The sequence below is a fragment of the Labrus mixtus genome, chromosome 3 (genome assembly GCF_963584025.1).
Source record: "Labrus mixtus chromosome 3, fLabMix1.1, whole genome shotgun sequence".
Taxonomy (NCBI): Eukaryota; Metazoa; Chordata; class Actinopteri; order Labriformes; family Labridae; genus Labrus; species Labrus mixtus.
This window is the reverse complement of record NC_083614.1, coordinates 16,394,597-16,417,248: the sequence shown is the minus strand read 5'-3', so window position 1 is coordinate 16,417,248 and position 22,652 is coordinate 16,394,597. Positions and strand designations below refer to the sequence as shown.

Here is a 22,652-nt window from a genome sequence, read left to right as displayed (position 1 = left end):
TATGATAGATGTGGTTTGTCACCGACAGATCACACTCGTATGTCTTTTTTTTTAATATTTATTTTCCAGTTAAAAGTATTAAAAAAGTTAAACTTAAGTTCACAGGAATCAATATAAACCCTAAACCCTTTTTTTGTCTTTTAAGAATAATCCAACATCCCACATAAAGGTACAAGCAGCAGAGATCTCTAACATAGACACAAGCACTCACAACTGCTGTACTCTTCATTTCTGCTCCATGAAAAAAAGAGATTTATTCTCTTTTTAATAAAAATATCCTGTTAACCTTTGGGGATAATAAACATGCAAAATAAGTCATTTGGCTCTTATATACTCCAGTTCTGAGGTCTTTACACTGGCTCCCAGTCTGTCAGATAATATATGAAAATATTACTACTGGTTTATAAAGCTCGTAATGGTTTAGGGCCAAAATACATTAGTGACCTTGTGATTAACTACGAACCATCCAGACCGCTCAGGTCTTCTGGTACAGGTCTGTTCTCTGTCCAGAGTCAGAACCAAACAATGAGAAGCAGCGTTCAGTTTCTACACTCCAAACTCCCAGCTGAAACTCTCAGTTCTTGTTAATGGAGGTTGACGACTCACCTGTTTAAATCTGTCTTTCATTAAAAATGTTTAACACATTTATTTTAATACTATTTTAAACTATAACTTTTTAAACTATCAGCATTTTTTCTTATTTTATTTCAATTCATTTCATTTGAATGAATAATAACTAACTAATAGGCATTTATCTATTTATTTATTTATTTTAACATATTTTCAGATTTGATCTTCTCTGGGATTGTTATTGGTTTGTTTTAGTGACTTTTGTTTTCTATTCTAATGTTTCTGTTTCCTTTAGTCATGATGCTTTGTGGATAAAACACTTTGAGTTGCCTTGTTGCTGAAATGTGCTTTATAAATAAATGTGCCTTGTCTTATTTTATGTACTGATTTTTTTGTATTCTAGCTATAAATGCTTTTTTTTTTTGCACTTGCACTTTGGTCCGTGCTCTTCACAGGTTTCATAGCTGCCCACAGTTCAGGTGCTGGGAATCAGAAAAGGTTCTTCTCAACCTACATGAATGATTCATGAATCCTGGATCACTTGTTTTTCCATGGATGAAAACAGAGATGTGTAGGTTACGTTATTAGTTGAGGCTATTATGAAATGCCCTCATTTCAAATACAAATCAATTACCTCAAATAATTGAATGACCCTTGTTTCAACCATTGGCCTACATTGTCACATTGAATCACTAACCCGCAGTGTTAACAGAATCTAAAAAGAAGACACCACTCTATATATGAAGAAGTCTATTTAAAACCTTTAACGCACACAAGTGGTTGGTCTCTCTGCTGTGTGTGCAACAATGTCAGTGTGTACGCCGCTGTATGTTGAAGGGAAGGGGAGATGGCAGTCTGCCACAGTGAACTCACTGACCGGGCCCCCCTCCAGCTCCCTGAGCAACACTGAGGCCAGCTTTGGGATGGGAGCCAGTAGCAGCATAGCGAGGCTAAGGCACGGTTCAGCCAGCCAACTGGAACACAGTCGCTATGTAGATTTCTGGGGTCTTTCACAGTGTGTCAGATTACAGCGAGTCCTGTCCTCTCTGGTGCCTCACAGGAGCATCCTCTGTCCATGCTGCCATGCCTGGATGCATGTTTCTGTGCAAAGCATGGACTGCCAGTTACACACTTAAATGAGGATACCTAGACACAAGAAACACAAACAGAATACTCATGCAGAAACCCTCTTAAACTAAATGTAAGGGTTGACCTGGGCTTTTCCATCATTACTGCGGATGTCAGTGAGTGTACAATATAATTTACTCCCAGGAGAGACAATGCAAACTGAGGAGATCAGAAGCCTTTCTATTAAGTTCCTTGGTTTTTATACATACATAAGGAGCACCAACTTCTGAGTGGAGGCTTTGCAAACAAATGGAAAGAAACTGGTGCCATCTAGAGGACATCCTCTTTACTACAAGCATTCAATAAATAGAAACAATTCTCAAATACATTCCTTGTCTATAGTTTTTATAGAATGGCTTATCCAGAGTTCATGAGTCAGTTCTTCCAAAATCCTGCTTATGAAAGAAGTGGTTAAAGTATTTTGCAAAAGAAAAAAAAATCTTGATTTTTTTATCCTCTAAAAATATTTTCTATAGCAAAGTTGAATTTTAAACCATTACATTTAGTATGAGAACATAGCATTAATACAAAACATGGAATTTATTTATTTTAAAGATTTATTTTTGGGCTTTTTGTGCCTTTAATGGAGAGATAGGACAGTGGATAGAGTTCGAAATCAGGGAGAGAGAGTGGAAGGACATGCGGGAAAGGAGCCACAGGCTGGATTCGAACCTGGGCCGCCGGCGTTGAGGACTATAGCCTCCATAGATGGGGCTGTGTACACTAACCACTGCGCCACCAGCGCCCCCAAAACATGGAATTTAAACCAGAAGTGTTATTGTCTTTGATGTAGTAGCAGACTCTTGAATTCAGCGTTTAGTTATGGAAAATAATGGACAGCAACAAGGTGTTCAGAATTTCACAAATAAGGATTTTAAGAATTTTATTGAAACAAAGATCAATTTCAGTCCCAGTCCCTTATGGTTTTCAAAAAGCGTGCTTTGGGTTTTTAGCGCCAACATTTCACGACACTTGTCCAAAGCCCTCTTTGCTTTTACAGCAGCTGTATATAGTCAGAAAAGGAAAAAAAAACCTTTACAACAGGTCATTTTGGCACTTTCAACTCAAAACAACAAAACTCCTGTGCTGGCATGTCGTTACTTTCGAACACTACCTGATGAACTCATTCACAATGGATTTTGACTGTAATAGAGATGTAATACAGTAACCATGTCAAGAATATGTGTAGAAAACAAGAAACATTAAGAGCAGTGAAAACTGTTTTTTCTTGTTTTTGTTAAACAGGACCAGGCCATGGCTAGTGTTGATTCTGTATGAAGACTTTCCCCTTAACGCTACTCGCCCAGACTTCTTCAAATCCCAGGTCCAGCATCAGTCTAGACCCAGCTGCATCACTGTGACGGGTCTTGGACTACAAGCTCAGATGTAGTGTTTTTATTGGGAGAGTGATATAATCTGAAACCTGGCAAACACATTGTGCAAAGTTCTATAAATCCAATCTTGGGAAAATGACCGGCCTGATCCTTTATACAAGAAAACACAGAGTTTGAACTGGATGATAAATAATGAGAAAACATATAACAGAAAGTAGAGAATACTGTGACAGGTTCCTTTGCCATCATTTGGTAGAGCGTTTGGATTCATCCCACCCGGTAAGCACTTTGGTATACATGCTGGTCAGTCCCATGGCGGACTGATTACATACTGATTCAGGTGAACTAGGCGCTTCCTTGAATTTTGAGATCCTTGGGAAGTTTCTTTTCTCAAGTAAAGATACAAAGACTGTTCATTGTAACACATTCATAAAGCATGCACTCTGATGGACAAAGAGAAAGGTCACTGGACAAAATCCCCAGGTAACAGCAAGATCAGGAGAAAAAGTGCTGATTTTTCATAGTCACATAAAAAGGTCGATATAAGAAATGCATTCGCTGACGAAAACTCGACTCACTCGTTCGTCAGGTACAAGCTCTGAAACAGCATTTCTAATTTGTAGTCTTGACGCCTCTAAGAGAGGAGAGCTGACCGAGGAAATAGATTGAATGAATATCTGACATCACATTTGAAAAGGCAAAAACTGGTCTCAGGCGAGCCCTCCTTCTCTGAGAGGCTCGTCCTGGAAGATGATCAAGGATGGCTTCATCTTAACAGTCGTCTCGATAGACCAGCATGTGGGCCGATGAGCAGACAAAACATTTGGTCTTTTTAAAGACACTGTAAACACAATTTTAACACGACTCTTAAAGTTTACAATGATGGTAGCTTAAGAGATAACAGACCATTAGCTCAACCTCATTTTTGAACATTTTTAAGAAGAAAAAATGCCTGCAGATTGGCGTTCCCTGTCTGCATCATCTTACAATTCAAGGATCTTCTGAAGCATGAAGATAATTTTGAACAATTCTATTGCTACAAAAGCCATCATGACCTAGACTTCAAAGACAACCAATTAAGAGCAAAATCTAGCTCTTCGCTCATACAATTTAATGAACCATAACAGAGGACCACTGCGGTAACCATTGAAGAGCACTGCAGCAGGCCACGACTAAGTGAGGGGACAGTGTTCAAAGTAAATCAACAGCTCAAGGGCGACTGGAGACTTTCTCACATGTCCGCTCAGTTAAGACATCTCAACATGACTTTAGAAAAGAAAAGCCAGGCACAAAAACCTGCGTCTGGCTGTGTGCATTTAGAGGCATCGTTTTTGATTTGATCAATAGTAATAACTGCATCTCTTTAAAAGAGAAAAATAATCAACGCCAACAGATGGACAGTTAGATGGGCAAGGCAGCTTCTGAATAAAATACTGACTGACATTCAAGAGGCGAGGACAGAAAATAAGAGTTTTTAAGTACTGATATTGAGGAGTGTAAAACAGATCCAGTACCCCACTGTTAAGTGTCAAAAATAAATAAAGAGAAATTCAACGTCCAAATCACTGGATTCAGTAGTGGGGAACTTCACTTATTTTTTCTTTACTCAAAACAAATTGGTTGAATTTTGAACTAATAACTAAAAGCTCATCTCCCAAGAAAGTGGGAAAACTTCTATGTGTGAAACTAACCGACCTCTAACCAACATTAGCAGGTTGGGCTGTCAGGAAAAACAAAGCCAAACAACTTATTTTTTTCATCAATGCATTTGTAACTACACTGATGGACCTGGCCCACCTTTCAAAAGGAAAAAAAAAAAAAAAGGAAAAAAAAAAAAAAAAAAAGGAAAGAAGAAACACATTTTGTCCTGCTCAGTCCTCACTAGAGCCTTTGGCCCCAATGAAGGAAACTCCCTTCATGGCATCTTTCTTGAGAACAATTTCATTTTAGCACAAGTGGAATCCACAGTTTTCCGTTATCTGTCTGGTTTCCAGAGATAACAGGGAAACAATGTCTAATAACTACCTCTAAAGTTACTGTAGATCATACGCGGCAATAAGTCTCTTTATATGTGCCAGTTTGTTGTGTAAATATTCACAGCGGTTCTTCTCTTGACTATAGTTTGGATTAGTCTGCAAGAGAAAAAGTACAGTCACATTCTGATCGTATACTTCAGATTGTTCCATAAAATGTGTTTTAGTGGGATTTAAACTTACCTTTTTGATTTTACGATACTCTTCAAGTATCTGATTGTGGATTGTCTGTAAAGGAAATAAACAAAAAAAAGGAACACAGTATATGGTTAAACTTGGTATATATTATAATAAACCAGTAAAATAAAGTTACTCAAAATATGAAGCGCATTAATGTGTGCATGCTTGCCTACCTGGTACTTGTCTGTGCCCTGCTGAAGCTGTTTGAGCTCATTGTCGAGAACAGTAAACTGCCGGGTGATGCCTTCTATCCGAGCATGCAGGTCCCTGTACTCGCTGTACTCGGTGTTGAAATCGTTTTTATACTTCTGACGCTGCTCCGGAGAGCCGATCACTGTGTACTTCCTAGGAGGGATATGAGAGCAAAAGTCAGTGAAAGGGAATTGAAAATAAAACAAAAATTCCAGAGTCGACATGAATGACCTAATGAAAGCTAGGATTGTTTGGTAAATGAAGGTTGGATATATCATTTCTGATGCTTTCCAGGAAGTCGGGCAATCTAAGCGCTGACTGGCTTTTGAGATGCATCGTGAAGCAGATAGTTCGCTCGAGTTGAATTCTTCAATCTAGAATGGATTGCTGGATGCACTTGCGTCAAGATATCAGTATACAGAGATAAATAAACTGTCTTCAGACTAGTCGATGGGAGCCTGGATGTCTTTATCGCTGATTGTGTCATTCTGCTTTCACTCTACATTAGGACTTTTCTCTGGCATACAACAAAGGTGATAAGATTAGATTACACTACTCATACTACAAACAGAAAACACTTCTCTTACCACAGTGGGCTCCTTTGTGTATGGATTCTACATTTGTATGTAGAATCTGTAAATAGAAGTCACTTAGGCATTACTATTACTGTTTAATCTATTAAGACTTAAAAACGGTAAATACTCACGATAAATAGTCTGCCACCTCGGGTGTTGACAGAGAAATACTGGTATTGTTGCACATTCCATTCAGATCTGAAACAAGGTCACAAGATAGAAAATGAATCTTATCTCTACCATGTTGGAAGTCTGTAGTGGTGCAAGTAGAAAGGCAGCACACCAAACAAAATAAAAAAAAATCCTTATTTGGAATAAGTTCTTGTTAACATCTTTCATTTCTGATAAGTGTAATCCTCTAAAGATGCCATCTGCTGGCTTATTGAATACATGAAGCTGAACAGCAGGGGTCTCCATTCATTCAGTGAGTCACTTAATGGTCACATGATGCATAACCTACTCTAAGTGATGACTAACTGCATCAGATAAAGACATTTGTGAATAAAAGTAGCACTTGGACACCAAACACTGGGGACACTGAGTATAGTAAATTAAACATTATGTTAGTGTAAGTGTGTGTGATGTGTTCACCTGTGCTTTTGTGTGGAATACTGCTGCTGTTGAGGTTTCCTTGGCTCAGCTCACAGGCTCTGTTCGGCTCAGGCACACGCTCCTCACGACTCTTCTTCTCCTTCTCTTGCCCCCTCTCTTTCACCCGCTCCCTGTCTTTACTCTTCTCCTTGTCTTTATGTTTTTTCGACTTCTTTCTTGATTTGTTGTTGATGGATGAAGAAGTCTTGTCTGTAGGGGCATCCAGGCCTGTGTGTCTGGGAGATGGCGTGCTAATGCTGGGTGCTGTTAGTGTCGTTGGGCCCAACAACAGAGAAGGAGGTTGGCTGAGCCTCTCTGACACGGCTGTTTCCTGAGAGTCACAGTCTCTCCCGTTGTGGCTGGAGTCATTACTGACATCTGACAATGCCTCGAAAGGACGAGGGATGTCCAGCAAAGGCAGTTGCTGGGAGCTGGACATCATGCCCCCGTCGGACATAGAAACCACCACTCCAGCTTGAGCTCCAACTGACTCTCCTCTGCCGTTGGAGGTGCTGAGCTTGCCATTAACTGGGGCTGTTGCAGCCTTGCTGGCGAGGTGTGATATCCTGGGCTTTTTGTTTGCAAGAGGGTCAATGAAGTCTGCAGCAGGCCGTTTCTGGCAGAAAAATAGCAGTGTTAGACGCAGAACCCAACAAAAGGTTTGATATGATTTCAATCCACCTTTGAGTGAGCGAGAGAAAAACTCTAGGTCAGGTCAGAGCAGACAGTCTGAGCTGTGGAGGACAAAGGAGGGAGCAGAGGTGAGGATGGAGTAAAAGTAGACAGACAGAAAAAGCAACACCACGAAGGAAGAAAGAGTATCAGAGGAACAATGTCCTCCATAACACTGGGACTATGATGACTGCTGTCTTTTCACAACAACAGGAGTTATATTACAGATGAGTCCTGTTTGACCCAGACCACACTAACGTCTTTAGTCACGGTGAGCCAATGACTGTGTGTTGTCCAGAATTCTTTTGGGTTGATTTCTGTTAAGGCCTTTCAAGGCTCTTCAGATTATATATTAAAAAACATCCGTTGATGATCTGTACGCTGCTGCTCTACCAAGATAATGCATACTTTAAAGCACATTTAGTGTTCTGTCTTTTCCGTTTTTCTCTATTGTTTATTGACATTAATTCATTTATTTTCAGTTAACAGGTCATGCCTTATTGAGAGGACATTGTTGAGAGAGTGGGAGATGACATGTGGCAACTGGTGGTGGGTGAGAGTTGAACCCTGGGCCGCCTCTTTGTGATATAGCCCATGTACCTGGGACACACCATCTAACTGCTGAGCTAAACCTGCGCCAGAGTTCTAATCCTCTAACCCAGAAAATAAAACTGTATGAAAATCTGCAGCCCTTGATGAGTTCACAGCACGGAAATGCAGTTGCAATGAAGACATGAAGAAACAAGATACTGATCTAACCTTCTTGTATTTTACCCCCTAGCATCACAACAGTGACCTAAGCTGGCTGCTAATGGCTGCTTTTATTTATTAGAATTTACATTATGCCTGATTATCAGGACACTAAATCCTGAATAAAGTTTGAAAGAATATCATCCCTGAGTTGTTCATGGTATATTTCTTCGATCATGCAGCGTGTGAGAGAGAGATATAACTTTTTTTCTGCATTCCAGTGTAAAGGGAGATTTTCTTAAATCACTACAAAAACTTGCAGAAATGGAAATTGTTTCAGATTTATCCATCCAGATTTATCTTTTTTTGTGTCTGAACCTGTTTGCCTTGCAGCTCTCCCTGATCCTTCGGTCACCTATCTGAAGTTTACACACAGCTTCACCTTTTATACCTATGAATCTCAAAAAGAGCCCTTGGTACTGTTTGCTTGTGTGTTTGTGTGATGTGTTTACTGAGGGAAGGAGTGGAAAGTTATGGGCAAATAGTAGGTGTCTGATGTGAGGAGAACCTGAGAGGAAAGAGCTATTAATAAAACAGAGCAGCTTCTTCTCCATCTACCTCATGGACGTTTTAACAGAGTTCAGACTGACCTAAAACTAAGCTGTAGGACAAGAGATATGAATGAATAAATAATGAAATAAGAAGGGATCAGAGTTTCACTTTAAAATGTTGAAAAACCCCAAGAAATGTACACAGTTATTAAAATGTTGAAAGTCATAAACTTTCTTCAAACATCAGTTTACTTTAAAGCATATGGTTAGGTTTTACAATTCTGAAATATCAGCCACAGATGAAGCAAAGTCACTGTTAACTGGAAGAGCAAAAGCAGAGTAAAGGTATGCAGTTAGGGACAGGTAGAGAAGGAAATAGAAGCTCACCTGAGTTGGAGAGCTGCCGGCCAGCTCTTTGGGCGGGCTCTCCAACGGAGATGCAGAGCTTTTCTGGGCCTGGCTCTGTTTCCTAGGAGCACACACAAAACACGATGAAGGTTGAATACATTTCTTCAAAATATTTTCTAAATTTAAACCAGCAGTACAGGAGCACTACCGTTTCTATTTAACTTACTCTGAAGGTCAAAGAGTAGGGGAACATTTATTTTCGACTGGATATACCTTCCATTGTAAGCATTGCTAAATTGTTTCATAGATATGTCAAAGACGAATGCCATTGTGGAATTCATTTGAAGTGATTTACACTCTGTGGTATGGACATGGCACTAAAGCAAAAACATTTCTGCCAATTCTTCATGAGGACATTGAAAATAAAGTACAGCAGCAGATTTTTGGAGCTAAGAGAGTAGCTATGAGAACCGAGCAAACGAGGGCCTCTTTGACGAAGCAGCATTTCATTAAAGTCTTGTAACTTGTTTTTAGAAGACACATTTTCACAAGCAACTAATCCCATTCAAAAATCTGAATTTTTTAACGCTATCTCGCTTAAAAGTTTACCAATAAAACAAAGAAGCCACTGCAGCAGACATGACATTATTATCATAGATTTAGAAGAACACTTTGCCCATGCTGTGATCCTGCTTCCACAGCTGACAACATTATCAAAAGAGGGCATATGGGTACAGCAAGTCTTGTCAACACTCCACCCTAGTTCAGTCAGGGTGTGTGTGTGTGTGTCTGTGGGGACAGTCAGATCGACAGGAAGGAGCTAAGAGTGAGACCGCAGTCCGACAGATATGGCTGAACCTTGGACTCATGCCATCTCACACACGGATCAGCATGTGCTGGAACACTGTTACATCATGTGCGTTCCAGTCGTGTTGCTGTGCTGCTCCTGCGTGACTGACTGCATTAGCTCAAAACTGTGGAGGAGCTTGGGAGGGGAAGTGGTGCTAGGTGGGAGGCTGTGGTTGTTAGTCAGCTGATAAACGCAAAAATGAAGCTTTATTAAGGACGGGAGTACAGACACAAGATGATAAGAGTGCAAGCATGTGTTCATTTATACGACTTGACATCAAAAATAAAAAACAAGTCCACCCTTTACAGTGTACACACAAACACAAACCCAGAACTGAACAGAAAAAACAACAACTGCAATGTAAAGCAATACAAATGTTGTCACTCATCTGAAGTGAAAAACTTAGACCTTTCAAAAGTCCCAAACAGGGTAATTAGATTGTGTTTTGAATCTTTTGGTCACACATTAGTTGTCTTCAAAATTGTTAGTCTTTTTTTCTTAGTTAGTAGAACCAAGCTTATCATGAATAAGAGCTATTCTCGAGTCCACTACATAAACACAAACTGAGACTGAGTGTTGCAGCCTGGTCTATATTTAGCCGAGAGGGAGCTTGCTTTCCTTAGTGTCCCAGATCCTGAGAAACCAGATTTTTCCACAGGGGAGAAGGCCAGCAGCTCATGTTCTCAACAAATACAACACTTAGTAATTTATGTGTATTCCTCTGAATGTTGTCTATTACATATTCACATGATTATAGGAGCAACAGAATGGCTCCAAGCTGGCCTTATATATACAAATCATATGTCATGTACCATAATCATATGCATACATGTCTTTCCTTCGAAGATGTACATGTCTCTACAATGATTAGAAGTTCTATTATTCTTACACAGCAGAGCCCTCATCCTGTGGCCTCACTCGTGTCAGAGAGTCAACACAAACACAAAACAATGACTTTTGCAGTGTCAAAATTCCAGCTTACACAACACCTTGATTGTAAGTCAGGAAAATCTATAATACTTCAAGAGAATGTAATGGAAGTATACTGGACATACCAAGTATCAAAAAGATCTGTTATTTAGGAATTCCAATCCTATGTTACAGAATCAGCCACAGCTGCGTCAGCTGATAAACCAACAAACAATCACTGCAACCAACACCAACTCACAACAACATCTGCTTTAAAGCATGATTAAAACAAACAGCATACTGCAAATCTAAAAAAAACAACAGTCACATGTATGCAGGTTAGCCAACATTAGAAGACAAAAGTCATCATCAGATTACGGTGACGTGTGTTTGCATTGTGCAAATCTCTAACGTACCGAAATAGGATTCTCTTGAGCAGCTGCTGGTCTCCTTCTGTGTAGCCTGGCCAGTCCTTCTGAATCTCCTTGTACAAAAAGTCCTTCAATGTGAAAGTGTTGTCTTTCCCATTCAGATTCGCCACCTAGAAAATGAAAGAGGCATAGAATATCAGAAAAGATAACTTCACTGTGAGGTCAAGGGGAGTTAATATGTGTGAAAATAGTGAGGTAATAAATATGTGTGTGTTTCTTTGTGACCTGTTGCAGGTGGCTATCCAGGGAGTCCTTGTCTAATGGTAAAAGGCCGTCTTTCTGCAGCCTCAGGATCAGCTCAGCTTTCTTATAAGGCTTGAGGGCCAACAGGTGTAGCAGGCGCTCTCTGAGTGGCCTGTGCTGAGCTGTGCCTTTCTTCAACGTGCTGCTGGAGATGATGACGGGCCGAGATGTCCTCCTTGACGGGGCGATGTCTGACAGGCCAGGTGCAGGTTTACGGATCTGAACCTTCTTACCTGTTGTGAAGGAGTTGCAGAAATTATGAATAAGAAATCGTTAAATGGACCAGGGGGGAAAACTATGAAGGGTTTGCAGTCACAGAGGTAACTTCAGTGTTTATTCTGGGTTTTTCAAGACTACGGAGGTGTTTCACTTCTTAACAGAATAGATCACAATGGTAACTTATCCTGAACATAACCTGCTCCGAAGCAGGTTAGGTGTTCAGCATAGGGAACAACCTGTATTAAATTCCCCCTACTGACCAATTACACCCCTTTATCAAAGAAGTCTGTCAGCCAATTGTGAGAGCGGAAGAGGGCAGAGACCCCCGAAAACACCCCTTTGATTTTACATGAATTATACCAATGAAAGATATTCATAATGCTTTACTGATATCATTACAGAAACTGATCAAAGCACCAGGCCTTGTTCTCGTTGTACTTATAAGATATAAAATCAAGCGTAACCTACTTACTGCTTTGATTAACAATCATTGGTTCAGCAGCTTAAACTGTCACACATGCCACAAGAACACACCTGCGCAACACATTTAAAAGAATTAACAGAAGTTATTTAAGTCTATAGATCTTTTTCATGCACTCATGATAGGAAAACATTATTAGAAGCCTTAATTTGTGCATTCACACTTCTTTATCCTTCCTGAATTTGTTGCTGCAGCTCTGCTGATTTTAGTCTGTGTTTAATTTCTTCTTACTTTACAAATTTCACAGTTTTTAAAAATACAACAATCTACTTATGATGACAGGCGTGATAGGTAATACGACGCTTGCACTGCCCCTTTTATGTGAAAGTGCTCATAGAAGCTCTGGGATAATTTATCAGGCTGATAACAACCTTGGCAATCTCTTTCGTGGGGGTTAGTGAAGAAAGATAATCATAAAACACCCAAGGTATGTTAAAAGCTGTTGACTTTGAGTAATAATGGCTGCACAGCATCATTCCTTTAAATCAATCAAGTCTGTTTCTTTCATAAAAGGATTTGATAGATGTTAACAATGATTTATTTGTGTTTTATTTCCGCAATTTAAAGGAAGAAGTGGGAGGGGGTATGTTATCATGATTAGAAAATGTATAATTAGGTTGGTTAGGTCGCTTAATTAGGTAATTCACTGGTCAGGTCGTGCTCCATATACGGAAGCTACAGTCCTCAAAGCGGGCGACCCAGGTTCAAGTCCAACCTGCGGCTCCTTTTCCGCATGTTACCACTCCCACTCCACCATCTCCTACTCTATCCACTGTCCAACCTAAATATCTAAACAAAGGCAAATACATATAAACTTATGACCAATTTGAAGAGATTAACATAAACCATAGGAGGAATTACATACAACAATCTGACACTAAAAAAGAAGTGCTTGTAAAGTAGAAAAAAAAGAGACTAATCAGAACTTATTGGCTGACAGCCAGTGCTTGAAAACAGAAAATATCTGTAATCCAAGAAATAAATATATTTATTTCTGTCAACATCTTTCAACCCAGTGAGTGATAAAGGCTGAGAGAGCTTGCAGATGAGTCACAGATGATGTATCGTGCACTGATCTTTACCACAGCCACATTCACCCGAGCTCACCTTCCATTACAAACAACAGCTATTATCACCTCCTCCAACTCAGCCTTTTTTTTTTTTTTAAAGGCGATTCAGATTCATATGATTCTTGTTTTGCCTCCTACTATGACCAAAACACTGTTCAGCTCCACAGCACTCATGGAATAAACATTTTAGACTCATCATTAAAAAATGAATAGGCTTTCACTGGATTTATTCCATTGCAGGCAGTGAGGCAGGGCTATTGTGTTTCATAGAACAGGTCAGACACCAAAACAAGACGTCTCAGAGTTGATGAGTTGTGCAAGGGGACAATTACACCTCTCTTTGTTTAAATTTGGTAAATGGAAAGTCAGTGTGCATGGGGTGCTTTATATGTTTGACCACATGGAAAGAGACCACCATCAAATTCAATAATGTCCTGGCCTCATACGTGGAGGGTGAGCAGCGTGCTGGCCCTCTGCCAGCCCCAGACTGAAAACAACCTGTGAACCCATTCACATGTGGAAAGGCTACACAAACTCGTGCTGGGTGCAGAAACTCCCCCAGTCCCCTCATGCCATATTTCTAACAATTTTATGGTGTTAAACAGGACATATCTGTTTCCCGTCACCCAAAGCTATGTTTTCATACTTGTCTTTACAAGTTCTACAGTAGCATGATCGGTGGTCTGCATATTCCTGTACCATGTGTCCTCACCTACGTATCTTCCCCCAGGCTTGATGACGATGGCACTCCTACTGCGAGTCTCCTCTTCAACTTGGGCCATGCTTTCCCTGGCCTTCTGGTAGGAGTCATCTGTGGCACAAACTGTAATCTTGTCCTGGATCCCACCCAGACAATCCAGCTGAATGCTCCCTTCACTGCCAAACCAAAGAGGAGAGGGTGCAAGAGGGAGACAGTGAGTTAGAGACAGACACAAAATAAACACATCTCATTCTCCTCAGTTAAGGTTGAAAGGATGCTACCTGAAAATGCTTAGAAAAATATGAAAAATCTTATTCTCAGGATTAACCTTTAATCTCTCAATATTTACCCATAACCCATCCCTTAACTGCATTCCTTCCCCAGATGAGATCCATTAAACACCCTAAGGGCACAGCTATTATTTTTTCAATTTCCATCCAACTGTGGGTTCCCACAGTAGAACTTACTTCCGCATCAAATCCCATGCTTTCCTGATTCTCCGGCTCTCTTTGATTTGCCTCCACTTTGATGAGGATTTGGCAGAAAAGGAGATGGCGCTGGTGTAGCCAGTGGAAGCTCAGTGCTGTCATATGGGTTTTATATTGGATTTCAAGGATGATTAGGATTCAATCAGAAATGAGGATGAACTCCAATTGAACCATTGGTTCAAAATATTTTCAAAGAATGGGGTCTAAAACTTAACAGTCAAGAAGCACAAGAGTCCCGTTTCCCATTTTGTTTTTTTGATTTCCTCCTCTTTTAGCACAGACATCTGGTCCTGGTCATTTGTTTAGTCAGCATATTCAGACACATTGGGCCAGAAAAAGTGTGCAGAATGAGTTTAAAGGGCTTGATGCATAGGATATAGACTCGCATCATAAACAAGTCATCGCAACTGTTGCTTCAGAAAAAGACAACTTTACAAATGCAATATAACACATAAGCCAGATCCTATGTAAAACCAACAGTCACGCACTCATTGTCTGTATAACGTCTGTATAACGTTTGTAAGAACTAAGCACAACAATATCTTAAATAAAGAGACAAATGTGTTGTAGTTTAGTTTGGGATTTTTCTTCTAAGATTATTTTTGGGCCTTTTGTCTTTAATTGATAGGACAGCTGAAGATAGTCAGGATATGTGGGGAGAGAGAGGAGGGGATGGGGGATGACGTGCACCTGCAACCTTTGTGACAAAATGGGGTGACTGATCTACTAACTGTGCTAACCCAAGGCCTGGGTCTTAGATTGTAATGGACTGTATCACCATTTCACACGTTCTTTCATATTTGTTTAATCGAGAATATACAGGGCAAGTACATTATCTACTATTGTAATGCCACTAAAGCTGAAGCTTGGAGAGAAGTCCCAATGTGTTCATCAGTTGTGACTTTTAAGCATCCAACAGATTCACCTTAGATTCTGAAGTTAAACAAACTGATAGTTTGCTTGGAAACAGTTATTGGGTAACATACGTGTAAGTGAGTGAGATTCTGTTTTTTTCTTTCACCTTGTGATGTACTGCTGGATGCAGTCGAAGCTGCCCTGGGGGTTATCTCTGCCCACATTTGATAGGTAGAAAGTAAACGTTTGCAGTTCACTGGAAGCTTCTGACCGCGGTATTGAAATTTTCTGTAAAAGAGAAGGAACAAAAAAATTCATTTGAACAACAAAATTTCTCACAACATTTTTTTGTTTTGTTACAGTTTTGCTGTTGTTTGGGGGTGGGGTGGGGGGGCATTTTTGCCTTTACTAGATAGACGGCTGAAAAGAGAGCTGGGAGGAGAGAGTGGGAGATGACATGCAGCAACAGGCTGAGGTTGGATTCGAACCCACAGCCACTGAGAAGAAGATTATGGCCTCTGTACATGAGGAGCGCAACCTAACCTGTAGGCTATCCAGCGCCCCTAAAAAAAGGTACAGTTTTGACCTTTTTACATTCTGTGATAAATGTGTTTTCTCTATTCCTTTATGTAACAGTTTACCGTTCACATCATTTTGATACCTTTCTGACATGTTGTAAAGTACGACTCTGCAGCCTATTTTCAGACTACATTTATTTTGGACTTCTTTCACTGCTGTATAGCTCGACTCAAACACCTGGCCATGACTTAGCAGAGCTGTGAATACGCCACAGGCATTTTCCTGCTGACTTCAAAACAGAATGGAAACCTCAAAAATGCAGCTTTAAAACTGCCAAATATCTTATCTTCTAGCATATTTAAACTTAAGTAGTCAATGCAGTGCAAAGTGTCCCTCACTATTTCCAAAATTGTGACAGGAGAAACCACAGGTAAATGACTATAACAGAAGAACTATGCTAGGTAATTCGGCAGCGTCTGGGCTTCAGCACAGTTATGCACATTCTTTTCCAACCCCAGAATAAACTTTGTCCCACACACTACAGGTGTTCATTTTAAAGAAGTATAGAGGAAGTGGAGTTAACCACTGTCAAATGTGCTCCTAGTCTCTGCATGCTGCTGGACACTCTTTAAATGGATGAAATTAATTCACAAGTGGGTATTTGGATTTCCCCTTAAAATACAAGCAAACACTACTGAGATAAGGCATTGGAGGAAAATAGGGATTATTTTTGATTCAGTGCATAGAAGTTTAGAGAGAAATGTGAACAAGAACAGTGGAAGCACAGGGTGACAGTACCACATTGTCTTGCCGCTCCACCTGATACCACCTTTATGTGTCATAACATTCTAGCAGCAGCGAGCGCCGTCAACAGTAAATATCTTTGACATATTCTGAAGAGAGAAACTACACTTGAAGCTCCTGTGAGGACTTTTTAACGGGTTATAAAACAGACTTTAATTAAAGCATCACTATGTAGGATTTCGGTTTGGTGCACTTAGGCAGAGTTACACAGTGCTAATAGCAGGCGACCAGGCTGTGCTGTGGACATGAGACCCTATTCTGTCGCATGGAAGTCATTGTACTATTAGATCAACTTTGAAACTATTATTTTAAGGTGGTAAAGTTACATACTTTCTATAACATTATTTTTCATGTCCGAATCTGCTGCTAGGGGGGAAGGTGTCAGATGAAGTGATTAACATTTTGACTACACTTTCCACAGCAAAGGTTCTTGTTGACTGACTCATTTGACTGTTAAAAGAAAGTAAGATGAGTTTTTTGTTTTGATTGTTTGTTACCAATACCTACACTTGTACAGGAGGACTAAAACAGCAAATAGATTAGAGGTAACGGTATCACATTTTTACAGGGGGTGTCAAATTCACAAACCATAAGTTCCTCACAGGAGCTGTAAAGTACTACGGATGGTAAATCCAGGTACTGGTAATGGTTTTTTGAGGGCCTGGCAGGCTTACCCCTGTTCAGCTCTGGGTTTTTTTGAGCATTCATTTAAGTTCTAACACATGTGATGTGCGTCACACTGAGCCAGGGTAACAAAAAATAGCTTCAGTTAGCAATTAGATTAGTACCCTGTACAGGTCCTTCTGACCAGTGCCTTAACTAGACCAGAGCCTCAGCCTGTGACTCACTGGCTCCTTCGTCAGAACTCGGACTGAAAGTGGTCAGACTGTGTGCAGCTAAGCTGTGTTTACCAAAGGTCCTGACACATGTGAAGGCTGCGTGTGGCTAACTATAAATAAATACACTGTTCTTTATTTGCCCTACTTGAAGACCTGTGCTCTCATTTATTCATAATACCCCATTCAGGTATAACACAAACTTTAACTTCAACCCAGTGACAAAGGACTTCTGAAAACCTTGTTATGAGCTGACGACCTGCTTCCCAGTAACAACATACATGAAGAATGTATTTTCTGAATATGATACTATTCATTTCTAGTGCAGCTCCATACAGACAAAAAACAACAGCATTCTTCACCAGGTTCTTGATTATGTTTGAAGCAAAGTTGAAGCTTCTGAGGTCAACCAAGCAGCAATGTCCACATGTAAAAAGTGAAGCCAACATGTGAGCAAAAAAATCAAAGATTATCAAATGGCCACTTGCGGATGAGTCCTAAAGTGTCAAAAACACTGAAATTGTTGTTAGCTTTTTCCTGCAGAGGAGGTGATAGACCGAGTGATGAGAAATAATAACGGTTATTTTAAGTAACCTGGTTGTAACATAAATACCACTTACTCTCCAACATGACATATTGCAGCCAAATAGCATTCCCCTACAGTTCTTGCCTGTCCTGTCTAAAAAAAAAAAAAAACGGTTTACTAAGACCTCAAACAGCATTGGAGTGGAGACCCCTTTTTTCCTGAACAGAGCTCCACTGTTGTGTGGCTGTGTTGCTGTCCCAGTATGCTTTGCTTTGCACAGGTAAAAAACAGTACTGCATGTAAACAAACAGCATCACATACAAATTCACAGTATATTGTCCTGCCAACTCCCCAATTTACGTAGATATAATTACGCCTCTGTTCTCTGTTACTTAGCGTGACAGGGAAACAAATTCACCCACCATTCCTCCTTAGCACATTTTACATGGACAGGTAGGTGTTACAGAGGAGTAATAGTCCTGTCTTGCAGAGAGGCTTATAAATTGCTGCAACCAGTAGCAACAGGAAACTTGTTTTAAGTAGCCGAGTCATAACAACATTAGATATTTACTTTTTATATCTGCTGTAAAATGTTCAGAGAAGGAAACAAAGCAAAGCAGAGAACAACTTGTGTCTCAGTCACACAAGATTGAGATTGATATAAAAGAAGAGTCTCATTGCAGCGTCATTGCAGCATATCGCTTGATGCAACACTGAGTCTGAATGAAAAAAGCCACATTGTGGAAGCATAAAACAAAACGTGGCTAGTTAATATATGTAATGTTTGCATTTGGGATGAGGATCAACAATGACACAAGCTGCACCATTCCATGGTGTTGTTAATCATCCCATCAAATTCACAGGCGGAATGAACTCATTACTGTAGAAACAAGAGGAGAAAGGTCAGTGTGTGAATCCAGAGCTGATTAAGAGGCAGAGAAACTGGCTGAGAGGCAAAGCACAGGGGAGTGACTCAGTTGACTCACATTGTAGAGGATGAAAGAGTGAAGAAAAAAAAAAAGGCTCCTCCACACCAAATGGCTCACACTCCAGTTCAACAAACTTATGTATTGAAACCCTGACGTTCATCCATAAAAGAACCCAGTTTCAAAAGAAAATGTCTCATCTGTTTATTCTGTGCGTACAGACTACACTAGAGTCTCATCTGCACTTTGAGACATGGCTGACAGGCTTAGCTGTCAACACTAATGACTTGAAAAGAACAAGTAACTGGATCATGGCCATGATATAAATGCATTTATATATCGTAATGCTTTCTCATCACAACAAAATCTAAAATTTGTTGAAAGCTAAAAATGTTACATTTGCTTGCAGCAGCCTCTGTTAAAGTCTTTATTTAGCTTCAAGAGCACTAGCCAGCTGTTGTCACAAAATCGAGACAAAGCAAAGGAAAAAAAGCTGAAGAGCACAGTTACTTAAAACATGGGATAAAGGGCAGGGACAAACAAACACAATATCTCTACTAGTTATCATAATGTCCTTTTCTAAAGGGTGGAAGCGGACTTTTAACAGGTAACCACCCCTCCTCGTTTTGCATGCAGCTTGCCCTAACTTCTCATTCTGCATGGCATCTAGCAAACAATGCCTCTTTTCAGGTTGGGGTTTGTTGGAGAGGACCGACCCCCACACACACTTTGTGTAGCTCTCTATAGAAGGCCAGAGGAGAGATAAGGAGCAAAAAGAGAGGAGAAACTAGGCAAGCGAATGCAAGCTTCATAGCCCATACATAGATTTGTCTGTATCTGCATTTGCTTAGACAGGTTAAAAACAGAGACCAAACCAACATCTCACACTTTACTTATTCAATTCTTCCTCTTCTGTCAAAACTTGGTATGTGTGCTCATACTTCATACAAGATGAATGAATATGATGAATGGAAAAGAGGATCTCATTGCGACAGCCAGGCCATCTGCTCTGCAATTTAGCCACTTTCACACTTCTGACTAGCATTCAGATCTACACACTAACAGCTTTTCCTCCTCCATGGTAAGCTGGCTGCATCAGTGAAAAACAAGCATTACTTTACAACTTCAACAGTCTAAAATATTTCACATAAAAACATAGGTCTGGTACATGATCTGCAAAAACTAATTTGTATGATCCCACAACTAATATGTGTACATGTAATAACATACAACGGTAACCAGTTAATTGCTACTCTTTCTACATCATATCACAATAAATTGAGCCACAATGAATTATCTATGAAGAAAAGTCAATTTACAAGAGAAGAGCTGTTGATCATTGATAGTGTGGATTGTTGATGAACAATTAAGCGGAAGAGTAGGAAAACTTGTGTCTTTATCCATGCAGGATTGCAGTGCTCTCTACTGTAGTCTAGACATTTTAAATTAAAAAATACTGACAGCAGGAGAGAATTATCAAATGTATTCAGAGATATAGAAGAGGTTGTTAGGGATGAAGTTTGGGAATGAAAACCACTAATGGCATTTTGTACTGAAAATACTAGCTCTTGGAAGTGGAAGTATAGGTTAAAAAGACATAAAAAAACTACACAACAATTACATATAATATCCAAAAGTAAATTATTCAAAATAACACGAATGTGGAAGCAATGTATGAGGCTACTACTGCTGCTGCAGTGGAAATAGATCTCAGAGCTTGGAAAGCATTCAGTGGATTCCCTGAGCAACACAACAAGCCTTAAAAATAAATTTTAACAACAAGCTGTGCGTGTATTACACTGCAGCATGGTATTGTACTATGATGTGATAGTGCAGCTGTCTCTACTGTTTGCCTGTTATCCTTTTGCCTTAGACACAAGAGTGCCAACTTTAGGAGTAAATTGAAACAAGCCACTGATTCATTTATTTTCTATTTTATTTATTCTTATTTTATTATTTTTATCAGTGGCAATTTACAATTTTGGTATTGAATTACATAATAGGAACAGCTGCATGTGTGATCTAATCTTTTCAGCGGTTTTTAGACCTTACAACAAAACTTCTCATTTGCCTTTTAAGAGTTAAGATTTCCACAAGGATGCACTAAAGGGTAAACAACAAATTGAACCTCCTCAGCAAAGACGGAAATTTGCAAAAGTTGTAATGCTGTCATTTGGTGTAAGACTAGCGTAGCAGGCAGCACTTCTTTAAAATGTAGAGGCCCTCTACATTTAATGGTCACATCCCAGCCTTATTTCTAGATCTGTTGCAAACCTAGGCTGCAGCATTATGACATTTGATAACTATGACAACCAAGCGGCAAACTCTTCACAAGACAAGGGCATGGTTGTAGAGTAGTCAGTAGACCTGAGCTGAAGGGTGCAGTTGCTCCATACCATGCCGGAGCATGATAGCAAAATAATGTTTGACGGAACAAAGTGTGTCCACTAAAGTTGTTGTTGGAATTGAGCTTAAAACACGACTGACTGTATCAGAGTTCTCTCTAAGTGAGCCTGTTCAGGCTCTGTTTATCTGTTTGTACCCACTGATGTTACTCTATCACAATTGCTGTGAAATTTAAGTTATTAGAGGAGAGTGGGCTTTACAGAGGACGAACAAAATCTTATCCACGATCCATGACTATACTTTCTTTGGACTCGTATGCCTGGATGGCTGGTAATACGCTTTTTCTGGACTCAAAACAAACAAAACTGGAAGGACATTTGTTTTTATTTTTACTAATGTTGCTATGCTGGTGTATTTACCTGTCCGCTCCAAATAAAGATACAATAAAAAATTTTAAAAAACCTGACTGACTGACAGTAAGTTAACAATTCAACAGCAACAGAGAGCGCCCTTTTGTGTGATCCAATTCCAGAGAGAAAATCATCAGTGCAGCATCTGCTTTTCAATTCACACAGTTAACACCCCCTTTTAAAAAAGGTTGAAAATCTATTTTCCTGCAAGGCAAGTTTTGTTAAGGGACCCAGTTGACATCTGGCGTGTTTGGAAGCCTGGGCTAAATAAATAAAATCTCTAGGCCTGTAGCAGGAGTATCTGGCAAACATTCCCCTAATCAGGTCACAGTGACAGGAGTGCATTATGATCTGCATTCTGATCAAGCAATGCTGACAGAGGACCCGACACGTAGGATAAAAAGGTAAAAGAAAAGTATGCCAGCACCTTTCTTGCTTCTTCCTACAGCAGTCCCTATAAGACATCGCACACAGGCATGATTTTCAGGGGGGACAAACTGCTAGCTTGCAGCTGGCACCATTGTTGGCATAATCACATGTCTTGTGAGAAAGCTAGTGTGTGCATGCGTGTTTGTGTGTGTGTGTGTGTGTGTGTGTGTGTGTGTGTTTCTCAGTTGGTGTTTAAGCTTAGAAATGAAAACTGAAAATGTGAGTTTTTGTGTATAAGGTTAGAAGAAAATAAGTAACTTCTGATTTTGACCAAATGTAATAGCAATATATTTTAAAATAACTCATATCTTTCTATTATTTTATTTTTTTCTGAAAACTTAAAGAAGAATTGTATGCAGTAGACAGGAGAAGAGTGAGGAGAAAATGGTGAGAAATATGTTCTTACCCCTTGGTTGCCATTAAACCTGATCAATGGACACGATGACAGCACCTATAAAAAGACAAATAAGAGTGTTGTTAAATTACTGTCAAGGTAAACACATTATATTTTTATTTCAGATCAATCTCCAGACAAGATTCTTTAGGTTCCAATAATAAATGGATTGTTTAAGTGTTTATCATAAGCCTTCTTTGGGATCTTTGCATGCACTTTCATTTAGGAATTGATCAAGGTAGTTTCTCCCTTTATTTTTTAACAATGGGAGAGCACACCAGGCATTATTACTATTCATCAAGCTCATGCATAACCAGTTTTACACAGGCTGGAAAAGGACACACAAAACCCT

The 22,652-nt window shown here is 39.7% G+C and overlaps 1 protein-coding gene across 2 annotated transcripts in view; it reads right to left on the bottom strand.

Annotated features, from left to right (window-relative positions):
- Positions 1-2,548: 2,548 nt before the first annotated feature.
- The window catches only part of ell (elongation factor RNA polymerase II), a 37,127-nt gene continuing 17,023 nt past the window's right edge, over positions 2,549-22,652 (bottom strand). Inside the window, exons 2-12 of one of the 2 annotated variants that reach the window (XM_061033309.1) lie at positions 22,313-22,357; positions 15,277-15,398; positions 13,780-13,943; positions 11,280-11,530; positions 11,040-11,164; positions 8,904-8,985; positions 6,604-7,219; positions 6,144-6,210; positions 5,419-5,590; positions 5,249-5,293; positions 2,549-5,164 (exon numbers count right to left, since the gene is read on the bottom strand). In XM_061033309.1, coding sequence (XP_060889292.1) covers positions 5,066-5,164; positions 5,249-5,293; positions 5,419-5,590; positions 6,144-6,210; positions 6,604-7,219; positions 8,904-8,985; positions 11,040-11,164; positions 11,280-11,530; positions 13,780-13,943; positions 15,277-15,398; positions 22,313-22,357 — 1,788 coding nt within the window. In that variant the 3' untranslated portion in view covers positions 2,549-5,065. Of the gene's footprint in view, positions 5,165-5,248; positions 5,294-5,418; positions 5,591-6,143; positions 6,211-6,603; positions 7,220-8,903; positions 8,986-11,039; positions 11,165-11,279; positions 11,531-13,779; positions 13,944-14,234; positions 14,546-15,276; positions 15,400-22,312; positions 22,358-22,652 lie in introns of those variants that run through there. The other variant, XM_061033311.1, reaches the window with a different exon arrangement.